This window comes from Pantherophis guttatus, chromosome 1 (assembly GCF_059756535.1).
Source record: "Pantherophis guttatus breed Tessera chromosome 1, ASM5975653v1, whole genome shotgun sequence".
NCBI lineage: Eukaryota > Metazoa > Chordata > Lepidosauria > Squamata > Colubridae > Pantherophis > Pantherophis guttatus.
The window spans coordinates 114,116,683-114,143,558 of record NC_142063.1 but is presented as its reverse complement, the minus strand read 5'-3'; the positions used below and the strand labels follow the sequence as shown (position 1 = coordinate 114,143,558).

General features: G+C 38.7%; 1 protein-coding gene across 3 annotated transcripts; it reads right to left on the bottom strand.

Annotated features, from left to right (window-relative positions):
* Positions 1-242: 242 nt before the first annotated feature.
* Positions 243-25,305, bottom strand: CABP2 (calcium binding protein 2). 3 transcript variants are annotated; one of them, XM_034420265.3, is made up of 7 exons: positions 24,219-25,305; positions 14,731-14,761; positions 10,390-10,524; positions 7,610-7,719; positions 5,011-5,158; positions 4,273-4,315; positions 243-472 (listed from the first exon to the last, which is right to left on the bottom strand). In XM_034420265.3, the coding sequence occupies exons 1-6, from the start codon at positions 24,594-24,596 to the stop codon at positions 4,290-4,292; spliced, it is 828 nt and encodes a 275-aa protein (XP_034276156.2). In that variant the 5' UTR covers positions 24,597-25,305; the 3' UTR covers positions 243-472; positions 4,273-4,289. The 3 variants fall into 3 exon arrangements, with proteins under 3 accessions (XP_034276156.2, XP_034276157.1, XP_034276155.2); XM_034420266.2 differs by lacking the exons at positions 243-472; positions 24,219-25,305 and adding exons at positions 16,149-16,331; positions 18,478-18,670 and having other exon boundaries at positions 1,897-4,315; XM_034420264.3 differs by lacking the exon at positions 243-472 and having other exon boundaries at positions 1,897-4,315; positions 24,219-25,303.
* Between the last annotated feature and the right edge of the window lie 1,571 nt (positions 25,306-26,876).

Here is a 26,876-nt window from a genome sequence, read left to right as displayed (position 1 = left end):
AACTTTATATTGTACTGATTTAGGCTATAAAATATGAATACTTTCTTTACTAGTCATAATCCCTTGGGACTCATCTTCAAGAATCTATTAGTTAGGCATAATAGAGGGAAAAATGCTGTGTTTATGTCATGGATGATGGAAATGCAACAAAAATTAAAAGCCAATTTCCACAAACATTTTAATGTGAAATCTATTTAGAATAAGATTAGGATGATGCCCTATGAATAATTTTGATCCCTTAGACAACAGTAGGGGTGCATTTGGAAAGAGAACAAAGTGCTGTGTCAAAATTTGGTCCAAAAGTTTAATTTGTGTAACAATGGGAATCATACCTAATGAGAAATTTTAAAATGGCTATGTTAAGCAAGGCATTCTCTCATTGTTTTGTTGCTTTAGTCAATCTGTGTGGCTGTTATGCTAATGTTTATTTGAATTTAAATTATTATTTCCATCTTCATCCTCATCTGCAGGTCTGGTGTGAGGAAAGAAAAAGAAAGAATAAGATTATAGAAAAAAATGTAATTTACCATCTTCTCTTAAAATACAACAAATGATTTCTTTTTTCCATATCTCATCTATTAACAAAACCTTAATACTTTGTCATTTGGTCCTGATCTGTATAAATCCACTAAAGATTACCCGAGATAACAACATATCTATTTTAACCTTGATCAAATAAACCAACTTTATATTCCACCCCTTTACTTTTAATAATCTTGATCTTTAGCACTTCAAATGTGTCCCATAAACATAATAATAATATTTTTCAGAATTTTAATAAATCACTTCTGTAAATGCAATATAAGAAAGCTACCAGTATCAATTGGATTAGGAAAAGGAATAGTTTGCCTTCAGAAATTGTGGGCGTTCCATCACTGGAAGTTTTTAAGAAGAAACTAGATAGCCGCTGATCTGAAATAGTATAGGTTCTGCTTGAGCAGGGGGCTGGACTAGAAGACCTCCAAGGTCCCTTCCAGCTCTATTCTATTCATCACTTTGTTAAGGCTTCAGCCATTCACTTGTATGTCTAATGATATTGAGAGAAACACAATCAGGAAATACCTATTATTTTTACTGTAAATTTCCAGATGCAGATTAATTGGTATTATATGGTACTGAATGAATTTCCTGATGGCTTAGCTGAACTTTTATATACAGGTAATCCTTGACTTAACGACCACAATTGAGGCCAACATTTCTGTTTCTAAGCAAGATAGTTGTTAAGTGGATTTTGCTCCATTTACAAGCTTTCTAAGTGAGTCACTGTAGTTGTTAAGTTAGTAACACAGTTGTTAAGTGAATCTGGCTTTCCCATTGACTTTGCATGTAATCATATGGTCCCAAGACCCTGAAACCATCATAAATATGAGTTAGTTGCCAAGGATCTAAATTTTGAACACATGACCATGAGGATGCTGCGACGGTCATAGGTAGGAAAAACTGTCATATGTCACTTTTGTCAGTGCTGTTGTAACTTTGAACAATCACTAAATGAGGTGATTGAGCACCTGTACTATCTTTGAGTGTACACTCCCTATAGTCTTGGGAGCGAATCAAATGTCAGATCACTAGAGAAGTCTATTACCTTCCAAAAAGAGAAAAAGGAGAAACCTACAAATCATAGACCAGAGTTTTATTAATTCTAGAGCAGATCATAAAAAGCTTTATCTGCAAACATAGAAATTACTCTCTTTGGATTTACCAAAAGAAATCTTACATACTAACTGTAATGTAACTCTGATCAATTAACTTCTTTAATTTATCATGGAAATACTGTAGACATAGTATTATTCCAGCAAGGCATTCAATAAAAGCACCGAATAACATTCTAGTTAGCAAGCTAGAGAAATGTGGAGTAATAGCATAATAAATAGATTCATAACTACCTGAAAATTGTACTCAGAAAGTGTTTATTAAAGGCTCTTCATCAAACTAGGTGAGGTATTGAGGGGGCAGAAATAAGGTGTGGCCCTGGGTCTTTCAGCATTTTTATTAATAACTTGCATTAATAAAACTTGTAAAATAAGTATATGTTTTATTAGTAACTTGCATATGTAGGCTGAATAAATGCTTATTAAATTAGCAGATGACAGGACTGGGAAGGATAATTCCAAAGAAAATAAAATTCAGAACAAACTTGTCAGATTAGAGAAATGGGCTGAGAATGAATGAAATTTAACAGAGACAAATGCCAAAATTCTTCACTTCAAAAACAAAATATGCAATTATAGAATAGAAAATTATTGGCTTGTTTATAATACTTGTGCAGCAGTTTTTGGAACAGTAGTTGATTAGAAGCTGAACATGAACCAGCAGTTCATCTGGCTATAAAAAGGCAAATGTATAACCAAATTATTATAGGTAATAGGAAGAAATTGTACCCGTTGTCTGCATTCCCCCTGAAAGTTTCAGATAAACTGAAACATGTTCAAAGAAAACCAGCAGAGGCTAGAAGGCTAAAAATGACATCTGAAGAATAGGAATTAAAAGAACAAGGATGCTTGGCCTTCAGAATAAAAGGTGAGAGGGGACATGACAGACTCCTCAAGTACGATATTGCTAGTTCATATTCAGTTTGTAATCAAAAGATGGTACATATATAAAAATTTAAGACCTGTTTTCTGTTGTTATTGAAAATGAATTTAAATTACAGGAGGGAGATTCTGATAGTTATAAAAATGGTAGCAGGAAGAACAGTTTAAGAATGCAGTTACTTTTCTTTGCTCAATGTATTCAGGAAGGGACTACACATCTTTTGGGAATGCTTTAATTTGGATTTCTCTGGAATCCCTATCTTCGTAGACTTTTATTTGTCTGCTGTGAAATCATTCTGAAATTGTGAAACATTTTGGTGCACACTTATTTAGGACAACATGCTGGGTTCTGGTGTTTGAGTGCATCTTGAAGCTCATTCTACATTCCCCTTAGGCTGTACATTTTCAAAGACACAATAGGAAAGCTAGTTCAACAATTTTTTTTGTGGGAATTCTAGCAAGCTTCCAAGAGTTTCTAGGGTTCTCCAGAAGACTAAAAATTACCAATACAAATACAAAATTACTAATAAAATAGATCAATATATTTTTATCATAGTCCTGAAAGGGGACATTTAGTCATTGAGTTTCCTCCATGCAGGAATCCAAGTTAAAGCATCTCATACAAATAATTGTCTTTGCTGGCCACAACCAGTGAAATGGAGTCTACCTTCCTCTGGGTTATTGGTTCCACTACTAATCTGTTCTTACAGTTAGCATATTTTTTCTAACATTCAATCAGAATTGGTCCTCCTGTGACTTATCCATTGTTTTGTGTCATGTACTCTGGCATGGTAGAGGGTGATCTACAAAGCATATGTTTTCATGGAGTGTATGGAAGACATATGTCCTGGAATTAGACAAAAGAAGCAGTACTGTAGTTCTATCTTTTAGCATTCCAGCTCCATCAAAATAGATACATCTCTGGATCACAGATGCTACTTCCTGTGGACTTGATCAATATTTTTGTATCATCAGTTTTATTCAGACATTAAAACTGATTTAAGAGTAACCAGCTGCCTATCTAGATCCTAGCAATTCTATTTGGGGCCATAAGTCAACCACTTTGCATTTCTATCCTGCTTAGGAAGAAGAGTTTATGGTGCAAAATTGAATTTGGGTCAATCAACGGGACCAGAGATTTACTCTTTACTCCAGTAAATCTCTGCATCTGGTGACCAACCCAAATTCAATTTCGTATTGTTATCCTGGAACGTGTATATTTGCCTTCATTTCGAAGAGTTTATGACTTTATATGGCATATTAGAAATGATGAAATATTATTTATGCCACAGTGGAAAGCAAAATATATTTTGAAACAGAAAACAGCTGTTAGAGGAAGAACAAATAAAGAGAAACAGCCCTTCTTATAGTAGAACAGAGGTATTTGGAATATTTTCACAAATACACACAATTAGGGAGATTTGTTGGTTAAGCCTGCTTGGAATGAACAAAGTGGAAATTCAGTGTTACTGCAAACAGTTATCAAGATATGATGGCATCTGAAATCTATGGGAAGTTCATGGCCACGTTTAATACAGAAATCTGGTATTCCTCTGGTTAATGTCCACAACATCTTTAAAGGTGCTGAAACTAGCTGAACTCTCTGGATTATAGGAATAGCTGCTTGGTTCCAGGCAGAAAACATAAGATATGTGGGAAATTCTTTGCTGCCGAATGGCTGGATTGATTGAAGCTGGAATTTATGGCAGTTGTCCTTCTCAAGGCACTTCATTCTTACATTGCTGCTTGTTTTTCTCAGCGAGACATCATCCGTACAAACTCTATATGGAGAAGAGCCAGGATATCAGCACATTAGGAGAGAAGAAAGAATGTATCATTTTTAAAAACATTGCTGAGAAGTAGGAATGGACTAGTTAGCTATAGATCCTCATTTTGTAAAAATTCACCTCATTTTTCCAATATTACAGTATTTCATCACACACTAGTTTGACCAAGAAACAGATGTATATGTATCAATGGACACCCTCCCTTAAAAAAAAAGAATGAAAGAAAGAAAGGTAAATAGATTGCAAGAGGCAACAGAGCTTTATAGGAGCAAAACATGATTTTGCTGTTTTTCACTGAGTAAAAATCTTCACGGAGTAAAGATTTAGAGCCAACCATTGAGTTCACATGTTTATCTTCTCCAGTTAAAATATGCCTGCCAATAGGAAAAGATAAAATGCTCTACGGCAGTTGAGTTTAAAAGTTAAGTTTATATATAGGTATTCTGGTTAGTATTTGCTGCTTTGAAATTTTAAAAAAATCTTAGCTTTCAAGCTGTCCCTTTTTGACTGTATTCTCTATTAAATAGAAATTGGTAAGTCCTAATATATATTTTTTCTCCCAGCCTGTTCAATATATTCCTTCCCAAAACCAAAACCAAGTTCCAAATAGTCTCTCGGCTTCAGTTCAGACATCCTACTCTATTTGTAAAATAAAAGTTTTCATCCCAAAAGGACTTTCCCTGTCATACCTTCAAAGTCCACAAGACCATCCCCATTCAAATCAACATCCTGGATAATCTCATCCACTTCTTGGTAGTTCAACTGTTGCCCTAGGAGCTTATGCATTGCTTCCCGTAGTTCAGCTATGCTGATCTGCCCATCGCCATTTGTATCAAACTGGAAGGAGAAAATACACAAACACCTTATTTCACTCTTCATTTAGTTATCTCTCATACTTCTCCAGTCTTATTTGAACCCAGTATTGTTTTCTGTTCTTAGCTGACTAATAAACAATGGCAATTGGTCTAGTGGTTAAGGCACCAGACCAGAAAGCGGGAAATCATGAGTTCAAAGTCCACCTTAGTCATCAAAGCCAGCTGGGTGACTTTGGACCAGTCACTCTCTCTCAGCCCAATCCACCTCACAGGGTTGTTGTTGTGGGGAAAATAGGAAGAGGAAGATGTGTTGGATATGTCAGTCACCTTGAGTTATTTGCAAAAATAATAAAGGCAGGATATAAATAAGTAAAGGCAGGATATAAATAAAGGCAGGATATAAATAAGTAAGTCAGTAAACAAATAGTTGATACAGGGCAATGTAATGCAATACAATACAATACATCCTTACGTATATATCCTGCCCATCCAAACGGGCTTGCATACAGCAGACATTTCAAGCAGCTGCACATAATAACATTACAAGGTATACTCATGTGAATTTTGCAAATTCAAAACCAAAATCATGCCTGAAAAAGCATTCATTACATCTATGGTAGCTGCTGCAGTTAAGAAGTATTACTTAAGAAGGATTCAGAGAATTTGAAATAGGCTCAGAACAAGGCCATGAGGATGATTAGGGATTAGAAATTAAATCTATAAAAAAACTAAGTCTATAAAAAGAGATTGAAAGAACTGTGAATGTTACTCTTGAGAACAAACAATGACAACACAATTTAAATTCCTAAAATACATTAATGTGCACAAAAACTGTTTTTCTCTCATCCCAGAGTCATAGACATGGAAGAATGCATGTAAATTACAGGAAGGGAAACTCTACCCAGTTTGTTAACAAGAAGAGCATATTGACACTCCAATCATTCTGTGAGATGGTGAATTTCTGTTTGCTAGATGTATTCAGGCAAAAGCTTGACAGCTACAGTATATGTGAATTAAACATTTTTAGGTTTCTGCATGTTGCAAGAGGATGGTTCCTAATGGCCTGAAAATAATCACTTGTAATTTTGCTTTCTCAGTTCAAAATGGTACCATAGTCTCCAGTTACTACTCTAAATAATTTTCTCTGCCTGCAGACTCGTGACTTGTTTTCAATGAAACCCAAATATACAACATCCTTGGAGTCCAGCATTTCATTATTTCCTATACCTAGATGATTCCAGTAAAACAGACAATACTAAGGAAGATTCTTCTTAATTTCACAAGTATTTGATTAGTTTCTCTATCGGTTTTCTCCAATGCCTTGTTGGTCTTACTAAGAATTATTTTGATACATAAAGAATATACCTTTATGTCTGTTTTACCTAAGGAAGGGGGGAAAGTCTGAAGGTGGGGTATTAGCATGACCTAGAAGAATGTAAAAAACAAACAGCAGTTAAAGTATGGAGGATATACTTCTTAGTCAAGGATGAAAAACTGAAGAAAAACAATACCCCTGAATTTTCCTCAGAATTCTGCAGAGAAAAACCTGGTTGAAGGTTTCTTACGCAACAACAATACTTCAAAAAGCTAAAATATAATGATAAAGCTATTTCTTGTCTAAATATCACATTAGAATCTATGCATATCAAGAGTAAGAGAGTTACTCAAAGATATTTTACATAGTAAGAGAAAACTTAATTAAAACAGTTAAGATTTGTTTCCTTTACAAGTTAGCCTTAGAGTTATTTTTTTAATAGTGTACAACCTAACAATAGTTTCATGTATCCTTAAGGAATAACTGAGGTATTTCTTTTTACTTCTGCTTGTGGAACCTCTGTATTTGTGTAAAGCTGGAGGAAAATTTGAGTAACAGGGTCCTCTGTTTTTCGGAATGAGAATAATCCTCAGAGTCCTTGGTGTCATCTGGCACATCTAGCAATGACTAAATCATTCACTCTTCGCTTTGACGCTGAATCAAAAATGAAAAATTCAGGACATAATTTCTGGTGTCAGTTTCTCACTTTGTGACTTGATTCTTATTTATTTTTTTAGGTTGATGAAACGTTGATCATCTTGAAGGTACACATATCAATTGTTTAAAGCATTTGATGGTTGTTGATACTGCCTAACTTAAAATTGTGAATCAAGGCTGCAACAATTTAATCAAAATTAAACATCCACAATATATAGTTATCCAGCCACTCTTTGCTCACCATATGTGATCATGCAATTTGTCACATATGGTTTTCCCACTCTTTGATTCAGTGTGATTTGCTTATTTATGGCTTAGTGTGTTGACTCAACTCATCCAGAATCGTTTTGTAAGCAACAGTCTATGACTGAAACTAGCCAAATGTGGTTTATTCAGTAAATCATTATTAACGTATTTAGCCATAATATATTATGGGAAGGTAGCAGGCATGCATATAATACTACTATCTCTGATCCTTATAACTGTATAACTGTAGCTCACCTCTCTGAAAGCATCCCTCAGCTCTTTAACTCCAATCATGTCTGCTGTCTCCGCCAACAGCTTAGGGCCCATCAGTTCCACAAAGTCATCAAAATCCACTTTTCCTCCAGCTGTAGACATATAAAGGCATTTTCAGAAGAAGCAGGGCAACACAAAATTAAATATTTTATATCATGAGCCAAAGCCATCTCATACTGGGAGAAACTGAGTTTCATCTTTCTAACTACCATGTCCCCCAACAGAATTCCCTTTTATGTGGATTGTGTATATTTATTTAAAGTAAAATGACTGTTACCAATCTAGAATAGAATAGAATAACAGAATTGGAAGGGACCCTGGAGGTTTTATAGTCCAACTCTCTGCTCAAGCAGGAAACCCTATACCATTTCAGACAAATGGTTGTCCAATCACTATTTAAAAACTTCCAGTGTTGGAGCATTCACAATTTCTGGAAGCAAGTTGTTCCACTAATTGTTGTAACTGTCAGGAATTTTCTTCTTAGTTCCAGGTTGCTTCTCTCCTTGATTAATTTCCATCCATTGCTTCTTGTCCTGCCCTCAGGTGCTTTCTAAATAATCAGAATTTGAACCCTGTTAGAAAGTCTACACAGTCAGTAGTTTTTCCTTAGCACAACCATTTGCACATTCAGGGCATCTTTAATGTGAGGCTTCTATCTTCATTTGAAAACAGTTTTGGCTCCTGCCATCCCATCCCATTGTCTATTTTCAATAAGCTGAGCCAGTATTTTCAGCTCAGCTGCAACTGCAGCAAGGGTAGTATTACTGTTTCCAAAGCTTTGAAACAATCTTTGTGCATGGTTCTTTTCTTCATTGATGGAAATTCTTGCCTCACCCCTTTTCTTGAATTCAAGGCAAACCTCCCACCTCTGTTTAACACATATACTCCATGGAACTTTTGTTTCAAGGCAATCACTAGGGGGGTGGGGAAGGGAGAGGGAGATAAACCTAAATAGCCCCCTGGAGCTTTGCAGTCTGCTTGCCCCTGCAGAAAAGAAGCGAAAAAGCATTATTCTTCATTTCACATCTACTTGCTTTGCCTGGGTTACGGGACTCCTGGGAACACTTGCAATGGTATTGAAAAAGTCAAAACAACATGGACCGAGTACACCCATTTTAGCACAGTAACCAACCACCATGGTTAGAGCCATTGGGAAAAGTGGCTAACATGCTACCCTTGCAGCATCACAGTTCACAATTTTTTTTAGCAAAATCCAGGGGTCTCCCAAGGGTGAGATTTTGATTACATAGTTGTGGCTGCTATCTAGACATTTTTGAGACACACAAAGGCACCCACATACCCGTCGACACCCCTGACAGAAGCTGTAGAGACCAGAGTGGCTCCTTTTCTAGCAACTGTTCAGATTGTTTAAACAACAACATTCAGATTCAATTCAAACTGAAAATATTGGTGGGGAAATGGAGGTGCTAGCTATTTCTCATTTGAATGGGATGTGTGTGAGAGAGAAGATTTCATTCCAGGAACTGCAGCAGTTTGAATTTTACTTGTTTGTTTGTTTGGCTTTTCCTTACTGGTCATCCTGAAGAAATACTGATCAGTTCATCGCATTCTCTGCCATTCTCAGCATTTCAAACTGGCAGAAGGAGAAATGATTGGGGATTGACTTCAAAGAGTTTTTAAGGGATTGGTGAAAGAAAAGGTTTAAAAGTGTGCTTGGTCTCAGCACTAACAAAACAAAACAAAACAAAACAAAACAAAACAAAACAAAACAAAACAAAACAAAACAAAACAAAACAGTAATGCTCTGTGGAGGTGAGAAAAAGGAACCCAAAAAGGTTTCATGGATTTTCTACAATGACTCATACCCTTATTCCACTCAACTGGACTTCTGCAACATGGTTTATATGGGGCTATTATTAAAGACCACCTGAAAGCTGCAGTTAGTTCAACGTTCAGGTAGATTGCTTGCTAACTGGTGGACATTTGAATGGGATGTGTGTGAGATAATATGACATCTATTTTGGAGTCCCTGCATTTCTTACAATGGGTTTCTAGGTACAGTTCACAATGGTAGCAAAGATTTAAGATTTGGGGGTTCTATTTATTTGTTTAATTTATATGCTACCTTTCATCTAATTGCTCACAGTTATGTACATATTGTGCCCATTTGTCATTTTTCTCCACCCTGAAAATCTTTTGAGGTAGATTGGGCTGAGAGACAGCAATTGGCTCAAGATCACCCTGAGTTTCTTGACTAAGGATGATCTTGAAAGTGGTCATCCTAAATCAGCCTGAGATATTCCTAGTCAAGGTAGCAGATAATTTCAAGGATGCTCTTCATAACAGGGTGGATGACTGATTGGGATGGATCCAGGGGTGGGTTTCAAAACCCATCGCTACTGGTTTGCTCATGGGCATGCACGCGCTCGTGCGTGCACTCAACCCTTCTGCTCATGCACAGAAGCTTCTGCATATGCACAGAAGCATCCAGGCAGGTGGGCGGAGCCTCCCGCTGCCATCACTACCAGTTCGCCCAATCCGGGGCGAACCGGTAGCAACCCACCACTGGAGGGATCAAGAGATGAATGTCAGTTTTAACATCCGTGCTGTAAAAGCAATTCAAGAATGAGAGGCAGTCAAAAGGTATTGCTGATTTTAATTCCAGCACTCAAAGATAAAGAGGCAGGGGAGGTAAAGCTCAGAATCCATATTAAAGGCAACTGGAAGACATTTCTCAATGGGACATCCCTTACTGCATAGTATTCCTTAGGCATTACAGACTTATAGAAGAAGGTACGTACTAATTTGTTGAGATAATTCTATGAGTTCCATTTCAGTAGGCATGAAGCCCATAGTTCGCATACATTCTCCCAAGTCCTTATAACTGATGTAGCCATCACGATCTTTGTCAAACTCCCGAAAAGCCTCCTTGAGCTCTGAAAGGAGAGAAGTTGTTATAACAAACTACAGTTAATAGGCAGGTGAGCCCCTGTCCCCACCTTCTGGTCTACACTTGCAGCCTGCCTGCCAGCCCTTATACCAGGTGACAAGATGCAGCCCTTCTCTTCATATAATTGCATAATTTTTTTCAGTGAGAGATCCTTTTAAATTGAAATGTGTATTTTTATCTTCTTTCCAATGTAATGAGCTGTGAAAAACCTTGGAGACAGGAGGAAGAATCACAGCCTTGACAACAGTCTGATAAGAGAGAACTAAATCTAAAGGAAAGACAGGGGTGGAGAAAGCATCTTAGAAGGGACCCTCCTTAGTACTCTGGTAATTAAAGGCCCAGGAGGGGCCAAGTGCCTTCAGACTTGCAAGGTTTTACTATAGTAATCTTATAATAAAGGTAGCATTGGTACTTATGGTTTTGGTTTCATGTCTGGGCCACCTTGAAGAGCTAACAGCCATCGAATATTTTAGCACATAGCTTAAAACTACAAACTGATTTTTGCATTTTCTCTTTCCCGTTTTAATAATTTTTTATTCTAGACAAGCCTTGCGAGATTGATGAATCCCACAAAGGGGTGGCATTGATTTCCTTAGTGACACAGCTCAAGGAGGTAGAGCAAAGGAATTTATACCTTTTAAAATATTTTTTTCCTTTTTTTATCTTAATAAAGCAAATTGTCTATGAGGCTCCTATTTCTCTCTCACCACATAAAATCTCTCTGGAAAGTATTGGTGGTAGTAGTAATTACCAAGCCACCTATACCCAGACAGAAAGGTATGTAGGCAAAAGGGTTTCAAAAATAAGAGGTTAATACCCAAAGATGCTTTTTCAAGAGGCAGCTGGACTGTCTTGTTTTTTCTTTGAAGATGTTTCACTTCTCATCCAAGAAACTTATTCAGCTCTGACTGGATGGTAGGGAATAGAAGGTTTTATACTCCTTGCAGACAGCTGGTCATTTGCATTCTTTTAGAGTCACTGAGGCCACTTGGAGGTTTATTTGGGTTCTCAGGGTCACCTGAGTAGTGCAAATGGGTATGAAGCCTTTTGGGAGCTGTTGAAAGGACTGTGTTGTAGACTGGAAATAGATGATGTCATATCCCTCCCCTTCTGTCGAGAGAGGGATGTTCAATTTTGACCTCAGATGGCCTCTTTGACCCCTCTTTCAAACCAGCGGTCCTCTCTGTCCAAAATGTGGACTTCGTTGTCTTCAAAAGAGTGGCCTTTGTCTTTTAAAGGCAGACTGACTGCTGAATCTTGTCCTGATGGGTTTGTTCTCTACGTTGTGCCATGCATTTATGAAGTGGTTATTTTGTTTCTGCAATATACAGATTTGCACATACTTCCATTCCTTCCATTCCTCACCATTCAGTCAGAGCTGAAGAAGCTTCTTGGATGAGAAGTGAAATGTCTTTAAAGAAAAACAAGAAAGTCCAGTTGCCTCTTGAAAAAGCACCTTTGGGACAACCATGAGCTGGATGACTGAGAATCTCCATAGACAGAGGTTAATACTTCCAGTCTTTTATCCTATGTGCTCAGCTCTGTCGATATAGGATCCCTATATCTTGGCAGCAATCCGAAATTGTTATTGCTGAACCACATTACCCTTTTTTTCCTAAATTTGTTTTCCTTGAAAATACTATGATCCATCCATGTCTTGCATGCACCAAATTGATACAAAAGTGGAAATGGAGTGACAGAATGCAATATACACAATATTTTTACCAATTCTAACATCTCTGCTCCAGTTTAATAGTGACTTTGGAAGTTACTCAAGGAAAATTAGACCAAAAATGGTCCATAGCAGTGGTGGGTTGCCCCCGGTTCGCACCGGTTCTATAGAACTGGTAGTAAAACCGGCGGGAGGCCCCGCCCACTGACCTTGACATCATGAAAATGCTTCTGCACATGTACAGAAGAGCGTGCACGCATGTGAGCAAAGTGAGCAAGCGCACGCGGTCCCATTGCGAACCGGTAGTAAAGGTAAGTAGAACCCACCCCTGGTCCATAGGCATTCAAATCCCAAATTTTCAGAGGAAGGGATATAGGGTAAAGAAAAGAAGCAAAGAATAGCATTGTACCTAAAAGAAAACATAGCTTGAGAAAACAAATAACAAAACAAATTGGTGCAATTAAATACTAAATTAAATCAGTGATTTACAGTAATTTACACCTATTTTTTTAGCAAATTAGTATAGTATTTTAAAAGTACCCATAATAGAGAGCTAGAAGATAGCAGCAAAATGTGTAAATGTCTAGACTCCATTCCATTAATTCCCTTGATAATGCCTGTATTTCATCAACTGCTCAGTAAAAGTTTATCAGAAAATCCAATTTTCTGAATAATTTCATAACTCCTGATAGACAGTTTCACAATGTTAAGTAGAAACTCTCAAACTTGATTTTCCCAGTTTAAATAAGCAAAATGATACCTTACTAACATTAATTCTTGATTTTGACTACAAACAATTAAATCAGTGAACTCTTAGCAACCACATAATTTTCTCCATGACAATCTGTCCCTAACTTGGTCTTACAGATCTTCCAGCAATGCAGCCATCACCATTGCAACTGAATCATTATGAGTCTCATTATAATGGATAGCCTTCACATCCTCCAGAATCCAGACTCATGATAGAAAAGCAAACCTTTTATTTTAAAAAGATCACCACTAGTTTTATTTTGTTAAATAAAAAGTACAAGAATTTTAGAAAGGGGGAAAAAATTGATCTTCCCTGGGACTGTTTTTCCCACTTTGTTTGATGTATTTTCCTTTCCTCATCTTTAAAAATTGTGCTATTATTTCAACATTGCCATCTTTAACTGAAGTTCTGCAGTAGAAGAAAATGATGGGGAAAGTGGTAGAATTGCAAATGTCAGTTGGTCTCACAAAGTTTTATAAACAAGAGAGTGTAGCTGCACAATAAATTCTCATTTAGCAGCACTTCTTAGCAGGAGGATCGACTAATGAAGATTTAGACTTTAGGTCTTATGAGACCCCCTTTAGGCAGCAATGTGTGTTACTTCAGTTGTGAAGTACACAGGGAACATTCCTAGCCATAACCATCATCTTCCAATGACTTTTAATTCTTGCTATGTTAGAGGAAAAGCTAAACAAGACTGAAGCTGGGAGAAAGGTCCTCACACACACCAGAGGGAAAAAAATCCTTACAATTCTTTAAATGATAAAATTATCATTAATTCAGTAGCATTCATTAAAGGGTAACAACCTCCTCCATTACAGAAATGAAATAATGTTTGATTTTGCACTCCACATTTATTGAGGGATATTTGTTATTTATATTACCTGTACCATTGATTTAATCTGCTTCCCATTAAAAATATTCTCAGTGAAAGAGCCTTGGTAGTACAGTGGTTTAAAGCACCCTGTTATTAACACAGCTGCCTGCAATTACTGCAGGTTCGAATCTCACCAGGCTCAAGGTTGACTCAGCCTTCCATCCTTTCTAAGGTAGGTTAAATGAGGACCCAGTTTGTGGGGGCAATAAGCTGACTTTGTATAAATATACAAAAGGATGAAGGCTATTGCTTAACGCATTGTAAGCCGCCCTGAGTCTCCGGAGAAGGGCGGCATATAAATCTAATTAAAAAAAAAAAAAAAAAAAAAAAACAAGCTCATAAACCCAGGCAAAATGATAAAACCATACAAAATTAGAACTGTGAAACTTTTTACAGCAGAAATGGCAAAAATGCACTACTACACAGGATGGAGATGCCTATAGTGGCACCACATCCTTCTACCAACAAAGCAGTGACAGAAGAAGGACGAAGGTGGCCTAGCACTATCTGGTAACTCTTATTTTGTTTCCCCTTCAGCTTGAGTTCTGCAGGAACAGTTGTGGGCTGTTCTGAGATTCCTTTGGAAGTGAGAAGCAGATTGAGGGGAAGATGAAAATACCTTAAATGATACTATGGAATTAATTCAGTCTAGGATTAAGAACTGTTTTCTTTCAGAGCAGGGAAGCATATCAAAATTTAAAGGGGAGCATCATGTAGTGACTAGTGTCAAGCCCTATGCTGCCCTCAGCTGCCAGTTTATCACCTGTTCCTGACATGTCTTTCAAGAACTTTCTCAGCTGCCTGCAGGGCCCTAGATTTCAGATCAGCATGCAGACTAGCTGAGCTTGAAAAGACCTAAAAAAGAATTATGAGAAAGTATTTTTCATTTTACCTTCAATTTCTTCCGCTCGCAGCTTTCGGTCCTAAGGAGAGAACAAGAGTAGAGGCCAGTGAAAAGACAAAACAGAAACAGTTTGCCAACTGATGCTTATTTGAATACCTTTTATGTCTGATTCCCCCATCCATTTGTAACCTTCAATTGGGCAAAACAGTGAATCAGAAGGAAGACATTTTGCAACAAGTTTTGAATTAAGGTACCTCAAATGGGCTAATTTAAAGAATGCATCCAGAATCCAGGATCCATTATTCTGAGGTAATTGAAATTTCAAGAATTTTTCACCAGTTGTATTAGCAAAGTTGTGGCCACTGCAGCATCACTGCTGATTGCCGCAGGCATTGGGATTGTTATTTCTAACTACACATTCCTGAAAGCCATAGGATGCATGGTGCAAGGAAAAATGAGAGGGACATACCCTTTGCATCCAATTGACAGCAAAGCCTGACAGGGGATTGGTGATTGGATGCTTTGGAAACAAGGCTGAAATTTAAATTTTCTTAGTGGGTGGTGAGGGAAGAATGAGGAGTAATTCAGATGCCTGCTGGTGGAGAAGGGTTGAGGGGGGCGCTATTGGTCAACGTAGAGTGAGGGAACACACAAGGATGAGGAGCACAGGTACAATTTTCATCACTGTTTAGGACAGTCTTTTTTCCCACTCCCCCCAGCAAAGTGGCAGGTAATATGTGTGTCAGCCAAGGTGAAGGAGGACATTTTCCCAGGGTTCTTCTGGGAATCCTGAGGGGAGGAGAAAGAATGCCAGCCTATATTATATGTGGAAAGAAGGATAACCCAATGGGTCATGGGTTATAGTTCCTTTTAAAAATGGGTGTTTTGTGGATATTGACATTGAGCAGGTAAAGTATAGCAATATGTTAAAAGGGTTCACCTAGTTGGAGGTTTGTTCAAAAGCTGCTATTAAAAGATCGATCTGCTCATTGTGGAGTCTCAAAATAGGAGATTGTCTTTGCCATGAACTACCAAATAGCCTTAAGAGCTTTGCTTTCCATCACATTCTTTAGAATCTAACCCCAGTAACCTCACTTTCCTCTTTTATGGCATGGTGTAAATATTATTGATTTATCGGGCATGCAGTAACATAATGTGCATGAAACAACTGCATATCAATATATCCCTATTAATTATTAATATTTCCAGTTTCCGAGCTTTTGACATAGGGGCAATGAAGTCACTGAAGGACACTTTTATACATCCAGGGATTTATAATTTGTATGCAGAAAAGGTGTTAAGTGGGATTTCTGAGGGAGCAGAAAACTCTGAAGGTGAGCTAATTCATAATGGAGCAGTGGGGGAACTACACAGAGGGTAAGTGAGGAGAATCATACCAGCAGGGCAGAGGGTCATTGAGGAAAGTGGAGATATGGTGGCAGCTACAGGAGAAGCAGAGTACGTACGATCAATGAGATGGCGATGCTCTGGCGCAAGAAGATGCAGGCTGGCCCCACCAAGCCATGCAACATTGAGTAATTCTGCAAAGATGGATGCTGTGTGCCATCATCCATTTCATCCAGCTTGCTGTTAGAAGAGGTTGGGGAGTCAAGAGCTTCTGAGGGTTGCTTATTCTCCTTCACAATAGCCTGCAATTAGGTATGTTTGATTAAAGGCCCTATACTATCACGCCTGAGGGTTTAAGATTCCTGACTCTTGGGAGATTCTAGGAAAGGAAAGAATGTAATGGAAAGGAAAGAATAGACAGAAAGGAAAAAAGGACAAGAATACAAAAGAAAAACAAGGAACAACAGAGAAATGTTACCAGCTGAGAAATACCTTAACATCCATCAATTGATGTCAGCCAGCTGACGGTACAGTATATTTCAACCTGCACAACCCTTCAGTGAATCCTTAATGGGAGTCAAAAGCGTTGTTTATAACACCAGTGCAGCATGATCCATGCTGGAGTACAAGCAGGTGTATTTTCCTAATACCATAGATCAGGGGTGTCAAACTCACGTCATCATGGCATTGTCACCTGATGTATCGCGACTTCCCCCTTCCCCTTCGCTAAACTAGGCACGAGCATGGTCAGCACGTGATGCAGCCAGCCTGCAGGCCGTGAGTTTGACACCCCTGCCATAGATGATACTCGTGGCACCTACTCAATGCATACACATAGTTTTAGGGAGACGTAGAATACATATTCCACTCTTTCCAAAATGTCATACTGCTGGGATTCATACACCAATGCCTCAAGCATTGGATCCTAACAATAACACCTTTAGGGTAGGTGTGCTCATTTTTCCTAATGATCTCTCTGCTTTTTGTCCTACATATTATCCCTACAGATTTAGACTGAATCTCAAGGAAATGTGGTTTGGCGAGGAGGGCAATGAATCTTTAACAGGATTCTTGGCAAACTATGTTTCTTTCCTAACCAGATGTCCTTCATGTGTGTTGCATTAAAACACCCATACTTTCTATCCAGCAATGGATATAAAAGTTAAATAGAAGTAAAACTGATTTTTAAATGGTATGTAGTGAAATATTCCTTAAAAGTCATTAAAACATGGGCGGTGTAAAAGAATGCCCTAACTCTGAGTAAATATTCTTCGCCACATAAGCACACAACTTTAAATTTTTCAAACTTCTCCAAAAATGCCCACTAAATCATCCTTTTTAATTTAACAAAAAGGGGATTATGAAATCATATAGAGTGCTTATTTACGCAGTTCTATACTGAAGCAACATAGACAGAGATAAAAACTGGGCTGACCTGTTCATGAGAATTTGGTTACAGAGACCATCTTCCTCATGCTTTCAAATTTAAAAATTGTTTGGCAGCTTCTCTCTCTCTCTCCCTCTTTTTTTTTTTTTTTTTGGGTTGTTATTGTTTAGCTTTGGTTGAATGTCTTCTCTTTATCAAAGATTTGCAAAAGTTACAATTAGAGTGCTTTGACGATTACATAAACATGACTCTTAACAACAGACAGAAACATAAGCCTAGAGATGATGTTACCTAACATGGTAATGAAACATCTGTAGGAAAACAACCAAGAGAACCTCAATAATTCAAAAATTGAGCCCTGAGCTACATAGATTTCCTACTATTACACCTAAATATTTTTTTCCAACATACATGTTTTGTTTCCTTCACTAAACAATTCCCCACTCTCTTTCTTTCCATTCTGTCTTGTCACCCTTTCCTTAATTTGATAGTCTAAGCGGTGTACAAAATTGGTATGCAAATACTGGGATACAGGCTGGTTCTTCTCACCTAGTCATCAAGAATGGAGATGATTGACCTTGACCAAGTGCAAGAATGTGGGAGTGAGCATAAATAATGGGACCCAATTCCATGAACCAATATTTTCTGATCCTGGGTTACAACTTGTTCATTTCCCCCACTCACTGGATGCAAGAAATAGATCAGGCTGGTAAACTAAGGATTAAAACGGAGAAAGATAAGGGCCATTTTCAGTCTCCTGAATTATTCTTCTGTAAAACATCCCAACAATTTGGAGAATTTTTATTTAGAGCTAAAGGATCTTGGGATGATACCTCAAAGCCCATTAGTCTGAGACAGGGCAAAGCAAAGAATTTTTCCACAAACACTCACCAAATGGGGACATTTTGCCATATTTTCTAAGAGAATTCAGGCCTCAAATCTGGACATTAAAGGACAGACACAACGAAACAAGGAAAGTAGACAAACGTGCTGAAGCCAGACAGAAAAATGGGAATGCAACAGGATGAGGGCCCCCCTCCCCTCCATCTTTTTCTCCCTACCTTGGAGAGTCGCTGGCCAAGGGTTTTGGTGCAGTTGCCCATGGCTTCTAAGGCCCCCCCATCTCACGGAGCAGAGCATTGGGCTGCAGGCAGCTGGCGCTGATGGCAGTGGGTTTTTTATAGTAACAAGTGATTCTCTTCTAGGAGCTTTAGTCTCTTTGAGGATTTTCAGGGTTTTTATTGTTGAATATATCTAGAATATTAAGGGAAAGTAAATGGAGGGGGAAAGGCGTAGAGTAGTACCATAATCCTCAGGATTATGCAAAACTCAATAATAGATGGTGCTGAAACAGAGAATGGAGGGGCAAGCAGACATCTCTTTCTCTGAGCACAGCAGTATCCCAGGAAGAAAAACATTATCCATAGTTTGTTCCTCTTGCCTCCTTCCATCTCAGTCAGAGGCCTGCAAACAGAGAGTCCCTGAATCATAAACTGATCTCCCTCTCTGTCAGAGTATATGTGGCCATAATCTCCTCTGTGACAGTCATCTATATTTTGAAATATTTGCACCAAGGATGGACTGCTTCCACTGTGTATAGATGCTGTAGCTCTACTGGCATCATTGGACGTACAAAGTAGCACATACAACTGGCAAAAGATCTGAATGAGCTAGTAAAATCCACTGTATTTAGACACTCAAGGCCATTCTCACTACTGCTGAACATCTGTTATAATTAACACTAATTCAGGACAGAAATTGGAAGAGAGAAATATTGGAAATGGAAAAACAATATCTTGTTTAAGCAATTCCCCAGTGAGAAATAAAACTACAATTGTAGCATTTATGAAAATTGGTACAAATCGAGGGCTTATTTTAAAAGCATATTTGGGTCATACAATCTGATCAACTTTTGTGAATCATAAAGGCATGCAGAGAAATTCAGGCTTGTTTGTTTAAGTATTTAAGGCCTTTCTAACACAAAGTAGTCTTCCTCAGCTTATTGAAAATTCAAATATAACACAGGGGAAAGGCCCAGGTTTAGATTAGAAAAAAATAGAAAGCTTTAAGAGTGGAAGTGTTATGCCAGAGCAATCACATTCATTGACTTGCTTCATCTGTTCACAGAAAATTTGCAGATTTATACAATTAATCAAATTATTATAACAAATAAAGTTGCTGACGTCTCCTCTCCTCTCCCTTTTCCCAGCATGATAGCCTTCTCAAAAGAGCAAACATAATATATCCAAAATATGATCATTTCAGCCAGATCAATTGTGCCTCAAGAGAGAACTCTGGGCTGATTTGTCCATGGTTTTCTCAATAAACTTCTCCAACCACAACATTTAAAAGCATCAGTACTCTTTCTATCTTGCTTCTTCAAAGTCTGACTTTCATTTCCACAGGATGTCACAGAGAAAGCCATTGCCTGCTCAGTTCTAATCATTGCAGGTATAGACACATCCTGGAATCTGAATATGTTTCCCCCCCCCCATAAAATAGGCTTCATTGCTACTTTACCAAGGCTAGTCTGAGGCTGTCAGCCTTCCTAAGTTGATCAGACAGGAAACATGACCAGATGAACTAAGTCTAGTTTATTGTAAGGTTACATTAACAGAATCTTGCACATCTGAAAGTACAAATCTCCCACCATCTCTTTTACAGTCTGAGAAGTTAGGAAGGTTCCTTTACTGAGTCTCTTCACATTATGCAGTTGTGGGCTATATGTCCCCTTTTATCTGATCATTCCCTAGGCAGTATTTCTTCCCCAATCTCCCAAAGTCATTTCCTCATACCATTACAGAGGCACATTTCTTGACTGTTGGATCCTTAGATCTTAGATTATTCACCAAAAAGTAATATTTCAGATGTGTTGATGACCATTGTATTTGTATAGGAAAAGAATGAAAGAATATGTGCTTCTTGGAGATATCATAAAAATAGCATTTCATTTCATGTTTTGCAATGTTCTAAAGTCAGCATGTTCTGTGAAGAAGTAATTACATACCTTAACTTGATTTTGAGGCAAAGGGAAACCAATCAATGTGCAGTCATTTTATTCAGATCTTAAATATGAATAAACTTAAACTTGAGTTTGTTCAAGTTTGGGTATGTTTTTTTCTAGAGATGATATGGTTTTCAGGAAGCATAAGACCCCATAGGACATCAACAAGGAAGCTTCACATATCACCCCATTTTTAGACTGCATGAAGCAGCATCAAACCAGGAAAGACTGGCTCAACCAAGAAAATCAAGAAACACAAGAAAATAAAGAAAAACCCCAGCATGAATGCATGAAGAACTTTCTGACCAATTGAAATTGAAAGAAAAAAGAGATAAGTACTAACAATGGAAAGAGGGACAAATAACTAAAGCAGAATGCCACCAAATTGCCTGAACCTGCAAAAATGAAGTTAGGCAAGCTGAGGTTCAGAATGAATTAAGATTTACAACAGATGTCAAAAACAATTTTAAAAGTTTCTTTCAACACATAAAAAACAAGAAAAGTAAAAAAAACCCAATCGATCCATTCATGGGAGAACATGACAAGAATATAACAGGCAGTAAAGAGAAAGCAGAACTGCTTAATTCATTCTTTATATCTTTCTTCACTTACAAAGAAAATAAAAACAACTTACCAAAAACAAAAGTAAAAGACAGGCTAGGAATGCAAATTAAAATAAGCAAAAATAAGGTAAGAGAACACCTGTCAGCTCTAGATAGATTCAAATCTCTGGGTCCTGATCAGTGGTGGGTTGCCCCCGGTTCGGTCTGGTTCTATGGAACCGGTAGTAAAACCGGCGGGAAGCTCCACCCACCCGCCATGACGTCATCACGGGTGATCTGTGCATGCGCGCGTGCTCCTGTTGCAAACTGGTAGTAAAGGTAAGTAGAACCAACCCCTGGTCCTGCTGGATTACATCCCAGAGTTTTGAAGGAACTGGCAGATGTGATCTCAGAACCTTTGAACCATATTTTTCAAAGTTCTTGGAACAGAGGGGAACTACCTAAGGACTGGAAAAATGCTGATATGGTTCCCATCTTCCAAAAAAAAGAGGGGGGATCCCAGATCCAGGAAATTACAGACCAATCAGCCTGACATCAATATCTGGAAAGATTTTGGAAAAGATAATCAAGCAACAAATCTGCAAACATCTAGTAAAAGCAAAGTTATAGTCAGTTGCAACATGGGTTTATCAAAAACAGTTCATGCCAAACAAGTCCTATTTTATTCTTTGACAAAGTGACTAAATTAATATATCAGTGAAAAGCCATGGACATAGTATATATTTAGATTTTAGAAAGGCATTTGGCAAAGGTATTTGACAACATATAGTATTCTTGGTAAGCTAGAAAAATGTGGGATAGACAGCATCACCACCAGATGGATTTGTAACTGGCTGACAAACCATATTCAACATGTAGTCCTCAACAAAACTACATCTATATGGAGGGAACAAAGTAGTGGGGTTCCCCAAGGTTGTTTTACGCCCAGTACTCTTCATATATTCATAAACAATCTAGATGAGGGAATAGAAGGGAACTCATCAAATTTGCAGATGACACTAAGCTGGCAGGAATAGCCAACACCCCAGATGATAGGCTCAAGATCCAGATGGATCTCGACAGACTTGAACATTGGGCCCTGTCTAACAAAATGAAATTCAAAGTAAATAAAAGTAAGGTTTTACACTTAGGCAAGAAAAACCAACTGTACAGGTACAGACTAAGTCAAACTTGACTCAATGCCAGTAACTGTCAGAGGGATCTTTGAGTCCAAGTGGACAATCACTTAAAAATGAGCCAACAGTGTGTAGCAGCAGCATCCAGTTTTGGTCACCACAATATAAAAAAGATGTTGAGACTCTGGAAAGTGCAGAAAAGAACAGCAAAGAGGATTAGGGAGCTGGTGACTAAGACATAGGAACAACAATTGCAGGAATTGGGTATGTCTAGTCTAGTGAAAAGTACTAGGGGTGATATGATAGCAGTGTTCCAGTATTTGAGGGGCTGTCACAAAGATGGGGAGGGGCAAACTATTTATCAAAGCTCCAGAAGGCAAGACAAGGAGCATTGGAAGGAAACTAATCAAGGAGAGAAGTAACCTAGAGCAAAGGAGAAATTTCCCAACAGAACAATTAAGCGGTGGAATGCCTTTCCTTCAGAATTTGTGGGTGCCCCATCACTGGAGGTTTTCAAGAAGAGACTGGACAGCCATTTGTCTGAAATGGTATAAACTCTCCAGCTTGTGCAGGGAGTTGGACTAGATGATCTCCAAGGTCCCTTCCAACAACTCTGTTGTTCTATGTTCTAACTCTCTACCTGCTATTGCCAATTATCCACGAACCACGTACTATTGATAAACTACAAACTGTTCATATTAGCACTGTGTCAATCCAATGTCCAACAAGATTTCTGAATACAGTCCTTCTATTGCTCATTTAGCGCTGTAGCTAAATACAGGTAATCCTCATTTAGAAACCCCAATGGGATTGGAAATGTGGTTGTTAAGTGAAGTAGTCATTAAGTGAAACTGCAACTGAGTATATGAACTTACTTCAGCTTTCCTTTGTTTTAAGACTTGCAAAGTTCGTAAATGTGAGGATTGGTGGAAAGTTACTTCTTCATAAATGTTGTAACTGCAAATGGTTGCTGTGTGAGGCAGTTGCTAAATGAAGACCATCTACACCACTTTCCCCTTTGCCTTAGCGTCGCGTTGTTCATTTTAAAGGCAAAATTGGGGCTTGAATTGTTGATCTGACAGCCAAATCCACCACCCTTTTGTTGTTTGTGTTATTAAATTATAAAAATTGATATAACCCCTCAGGTCTCATTAGACTTACCCATCCAAAGTTACATTTTACCATGGTCTGCCTATTGCAAGTGAGATCCTCAAAGAATAGTTATCTTTTGCAAGCCTTTTAACAACCATGGCAGAATGGAAAGCATACTTCCAGTGCAACATTTTCGTTCCCCTATGTAAGTATCCTTGTGCTCTGTTTTGTGTAATAGCCAGCCTATGCTCCCTTCTGTAGGGCACATTCAAATGGTAGCCAGATGCTATCCTGCTACCTCCTCCACCCACCCCACTCCTCCTTCACTGCATTTGCTTTTCACAGTGTGAGGGAGAAAAAGAAAAAGGAGGCGTTTCTACTAATAGCAAACCAATCCACTCATAGCTCCAACAGAAATGCAGCAAAATTGTCTTAATTTCTTCTGGAGCAGGAAGAGCTAAATTGGTAGTTATGGCCCAAAGCCCCGCAGTATTGGATGGGGACACCAATACTGTAATATTGTACCATCTCAAATTGGTACAATTTTAAATTACAGAAGGAGCCAATCCTCCTTATTAGGAATTCCTTCACAAGGATTTTCAAGATTAGGAAGAAAAAAAAAAAACAGATCTTGGCCTCCAGACTTCTTCAGCTGGTCCCACTGTAATGAGTAAAAAGTCTATGACTTTTCATATATGGCTAACTCCCCAGCCAACATAGTAAATGTTGAAAAATCCTGAGCTAACTTGGGACATTGCAGGAAAGCAAGATTTCTAGCTATGAAAAAAATAAGAAGAGGGGAAAAGCCTAGAATGGTTCTTTTTATATAAAAAGATAAAATATTTTTAAAAACCCTACAATAATAGAAGATGAAATATTGATAACTGGAGAATTTCTCTTATTTGAGCTTTTCTTCCATTGGACCTCAAGTATAAATTCCCTGATTTTCAGCCCCCTCCTCTTCCTGGATGGCCCACTCTTCTTCCTTGTCATGGCTTCCCCCATCTGCTCCCAGTTTTTTAAGTTACCTGCCCAAAGACAGAAGTGAGGCTAAGCTCCATATCCCTGATACTTAGGCATTTATCTTCTGCGTGAGCCAAGGTGATCCTTCCGACATCCTCTTGCAATGGCTTGTCCTCTGGCTTGGTTGCAGGCAAAGTTGCTCCATCACCCAACTGGAAGCGGGTGTGAGAGAGGGATCCAGAGGCGGTGGTTGAGGCAGGGTCAGAAGTGCTCCTGATCCTGGGCCGCTGCATGGATTGCCGGTCTTCTTGATGGGACCAACTGCTTGTCCTTCGGAAATGTCCACCCTTGGACTGCCTCTGAGCACCTTGTCGGGAACTAGACGCCTGCAGGCATGATGCCTCACTGTTCAGTCGGCGGGTCTCCCGAAGAAAAAAGAACATGCTGAAGGCTGGCAAAGAACTACTGTCCTCCTTTGGAGCTCTTGCTATTTACTCTCTCTTTGGGGAAGATGATCTATGGCAAGGACCTGCCCCTTTTCCCACTGCCGTGGCCTTCTTCTCTGGCTCCCATTGTCATAGGCACATCCCGTGTGACATTGACCTATATTCCTAATTCTTTCTTGTTTCCAGTTGCTCCAGTTCTATTCCTTATGCTACTTGCTTGCCACTCTATTGTGGACCACTCTGCTGGCATCTGTCCTCTCCAAAGGCACACACTCCTAGTCGGACTGCCATAGTGTTATATTTCTAGATCTGAAGTAATGCAAATATCTCAGAATATACCCTTCAGCTACATATGCCTTCCACTGTCTCACTCCTTTTCCCATTAATTTTTTCTCTGCAATGTTTTCCTCATTCTGAGACCACTTTTCTTACCCACTCTAAACACTCTCTCTCCCTTTTCTTTCTCTCATTCTCCTGTTTCCTATCCTTTCTTCCCCTCCTTTATCTCCCTTATTTCCCCATTCTTTCAGGCATTTTTTTCTCTTTGCTTTCCCTGCTTCTAATGGATCATCCTTTGTGTTTCCCAGGGCCGGGGACTGACATGGGAGTAGGAGGGGACTGCAGCTTCTGTCACAGCTCACCCCCGCTCTCCATCAAAACCCAATCAAGTCATCTTATTATTGTAAGGAGCGAGATTGAAGCCGGAGGATGTAGAGGAAATCTGAGCTTATCAGGTCAGACATATGACCCGGTCCAGATTGGCTTTTCACTAATGATGCAATGCAAACAAGGTAAAACAACTCCCTGAAGTAGGAAACCCAAGAGGTCTCAATGCCTGCAGGATACTGTTTGAGCAACACTATGGAGTCCCTGGGCATTTACATATTACCTACTTATTTTGAAAGTAATGCAGTAAAGAAGAGAGACTGAAACAATAGATTGGAAATAAAATAAAATCACCTGCTAGTAGAGTCTATTTTTTTTTTAAAGAAAGTCTTTGATAAAACTATTTTGCCCTCTCTGGACCCCTGCTTGCTACTTGATATAGCTGTTCAGGAAGCAAAGCAAAGCAAAGCAAATCTTTATTATGGTCACAGACCAGCATAATACTTAGATATTTACAGTTTTTTTCCTCTCTATTTTGCTCTCTCTGTTTCCACCCTCATACCTGCATTTGCTTCCTTAAGTCTTACTCTCCATTATGATTCACTCACACATGCGCCATGATCCCCTTTCTCAGCTTAGAAAGCTGATTGTATTTCAGCAAAGCTGGACCCCACCTGTGGCATTGGCTACCTTCCTGGCTCTTTGAATGGCAGAAGGGAGTGAATGGCAATGCTCCACGGGGACTGTTGAGCAGACTATTCATGATTTATTTAGTGGAAAGTTGGCAACATTCCAGTTCAGGAGTAACCAGACCTCATCTAGCTCTTTCAGACAATGCCAAGAGTCCTGGATGAGGTCTTAATGTTCTGTGGCTCATCTAAGAGAAATCAAGAGCAGAAAGAAAGAACTAAAGAACAAGTCTCAGTTGCTTAGACACTGAAGATTTCACCTATTCCTACAGAGCCTATTTTCTTACCTGGACTCTTATCATATTTACAGGGACAGGATTTGTGTACTTTTAACTGCATTAGGTACCAGAGGAAAGTTTTCCATCACTACATCTTCTTGTTAAAGAGCATCATGTACTCAATATCTACTTGTCAAGCATTTTACCCATCTTTATATGCTTGACGAGTGTATCCATAGATATATATTTATGCAGTTATTTATGGCTAGGTGATCTGGACTGCGAAAATCAGTATCATGGCAGCAGAAGAATAGAGAAAACGTCAATCTCATTGCCGTCTAGAGGTTGTCTGAATTTTTGTAACCTAGATCTCAGTGGTGAAATGTAAAATTTGTTACTACTGCTTCTGTGGGTGTGGCTTGGTGGGGGGTAATGTGACTGGGTGGGCATGGCCAACTTTTTTTTTTACTTTTAAAAGCATTTTTTCTACAACCTCTTCGGCTCTGACGATCCCAGCTGAGCCGCGCGATCATCAGAGGCTTTTTTATTTTTATTTTTAAAAGCATTTGTAGAAAAAATACTTTTAAAAGTAAAAGGGGGGCCCAGGGATTTCTGCTACTGGTTCTCCGAACCACCCACCGCCATCGTTACCAGATCAAGAGATCCGGTCCGAACCGGGAGCATTTCACCTCTGCTAGATCTGATTTACGCTCCCCCTTTTTCTTCCCCTCTGGCCTTTATCTTCACAACAATTCTGCAAGGAA

Excerpts from the sequence above, each read along its gene's own strand:
- CABP2 (XM_034420265.3), bottom strand. The coding sequence starts at position 24,596 with ATGTTCTTTTTTCTTCGGGAGACCCGCCGACTGAACAGTGAGGCATCA. Across the intron at positions 14,762-24,218 it reads TCACTTCTGTCTTTGGGCAG|GACCGAAAGCTGCGAGCGGA; the intron begins GTAACTTAAAAA and ends TTCTCTCCTTAG. Across the intron at positions 7,720-10,389 it reads AGAATTATCTCAACAAATTA|CTGGAGGAAAAGTGGATTTT; the intron begins GTACGTACCTTC and ends ATATGTCTACAG.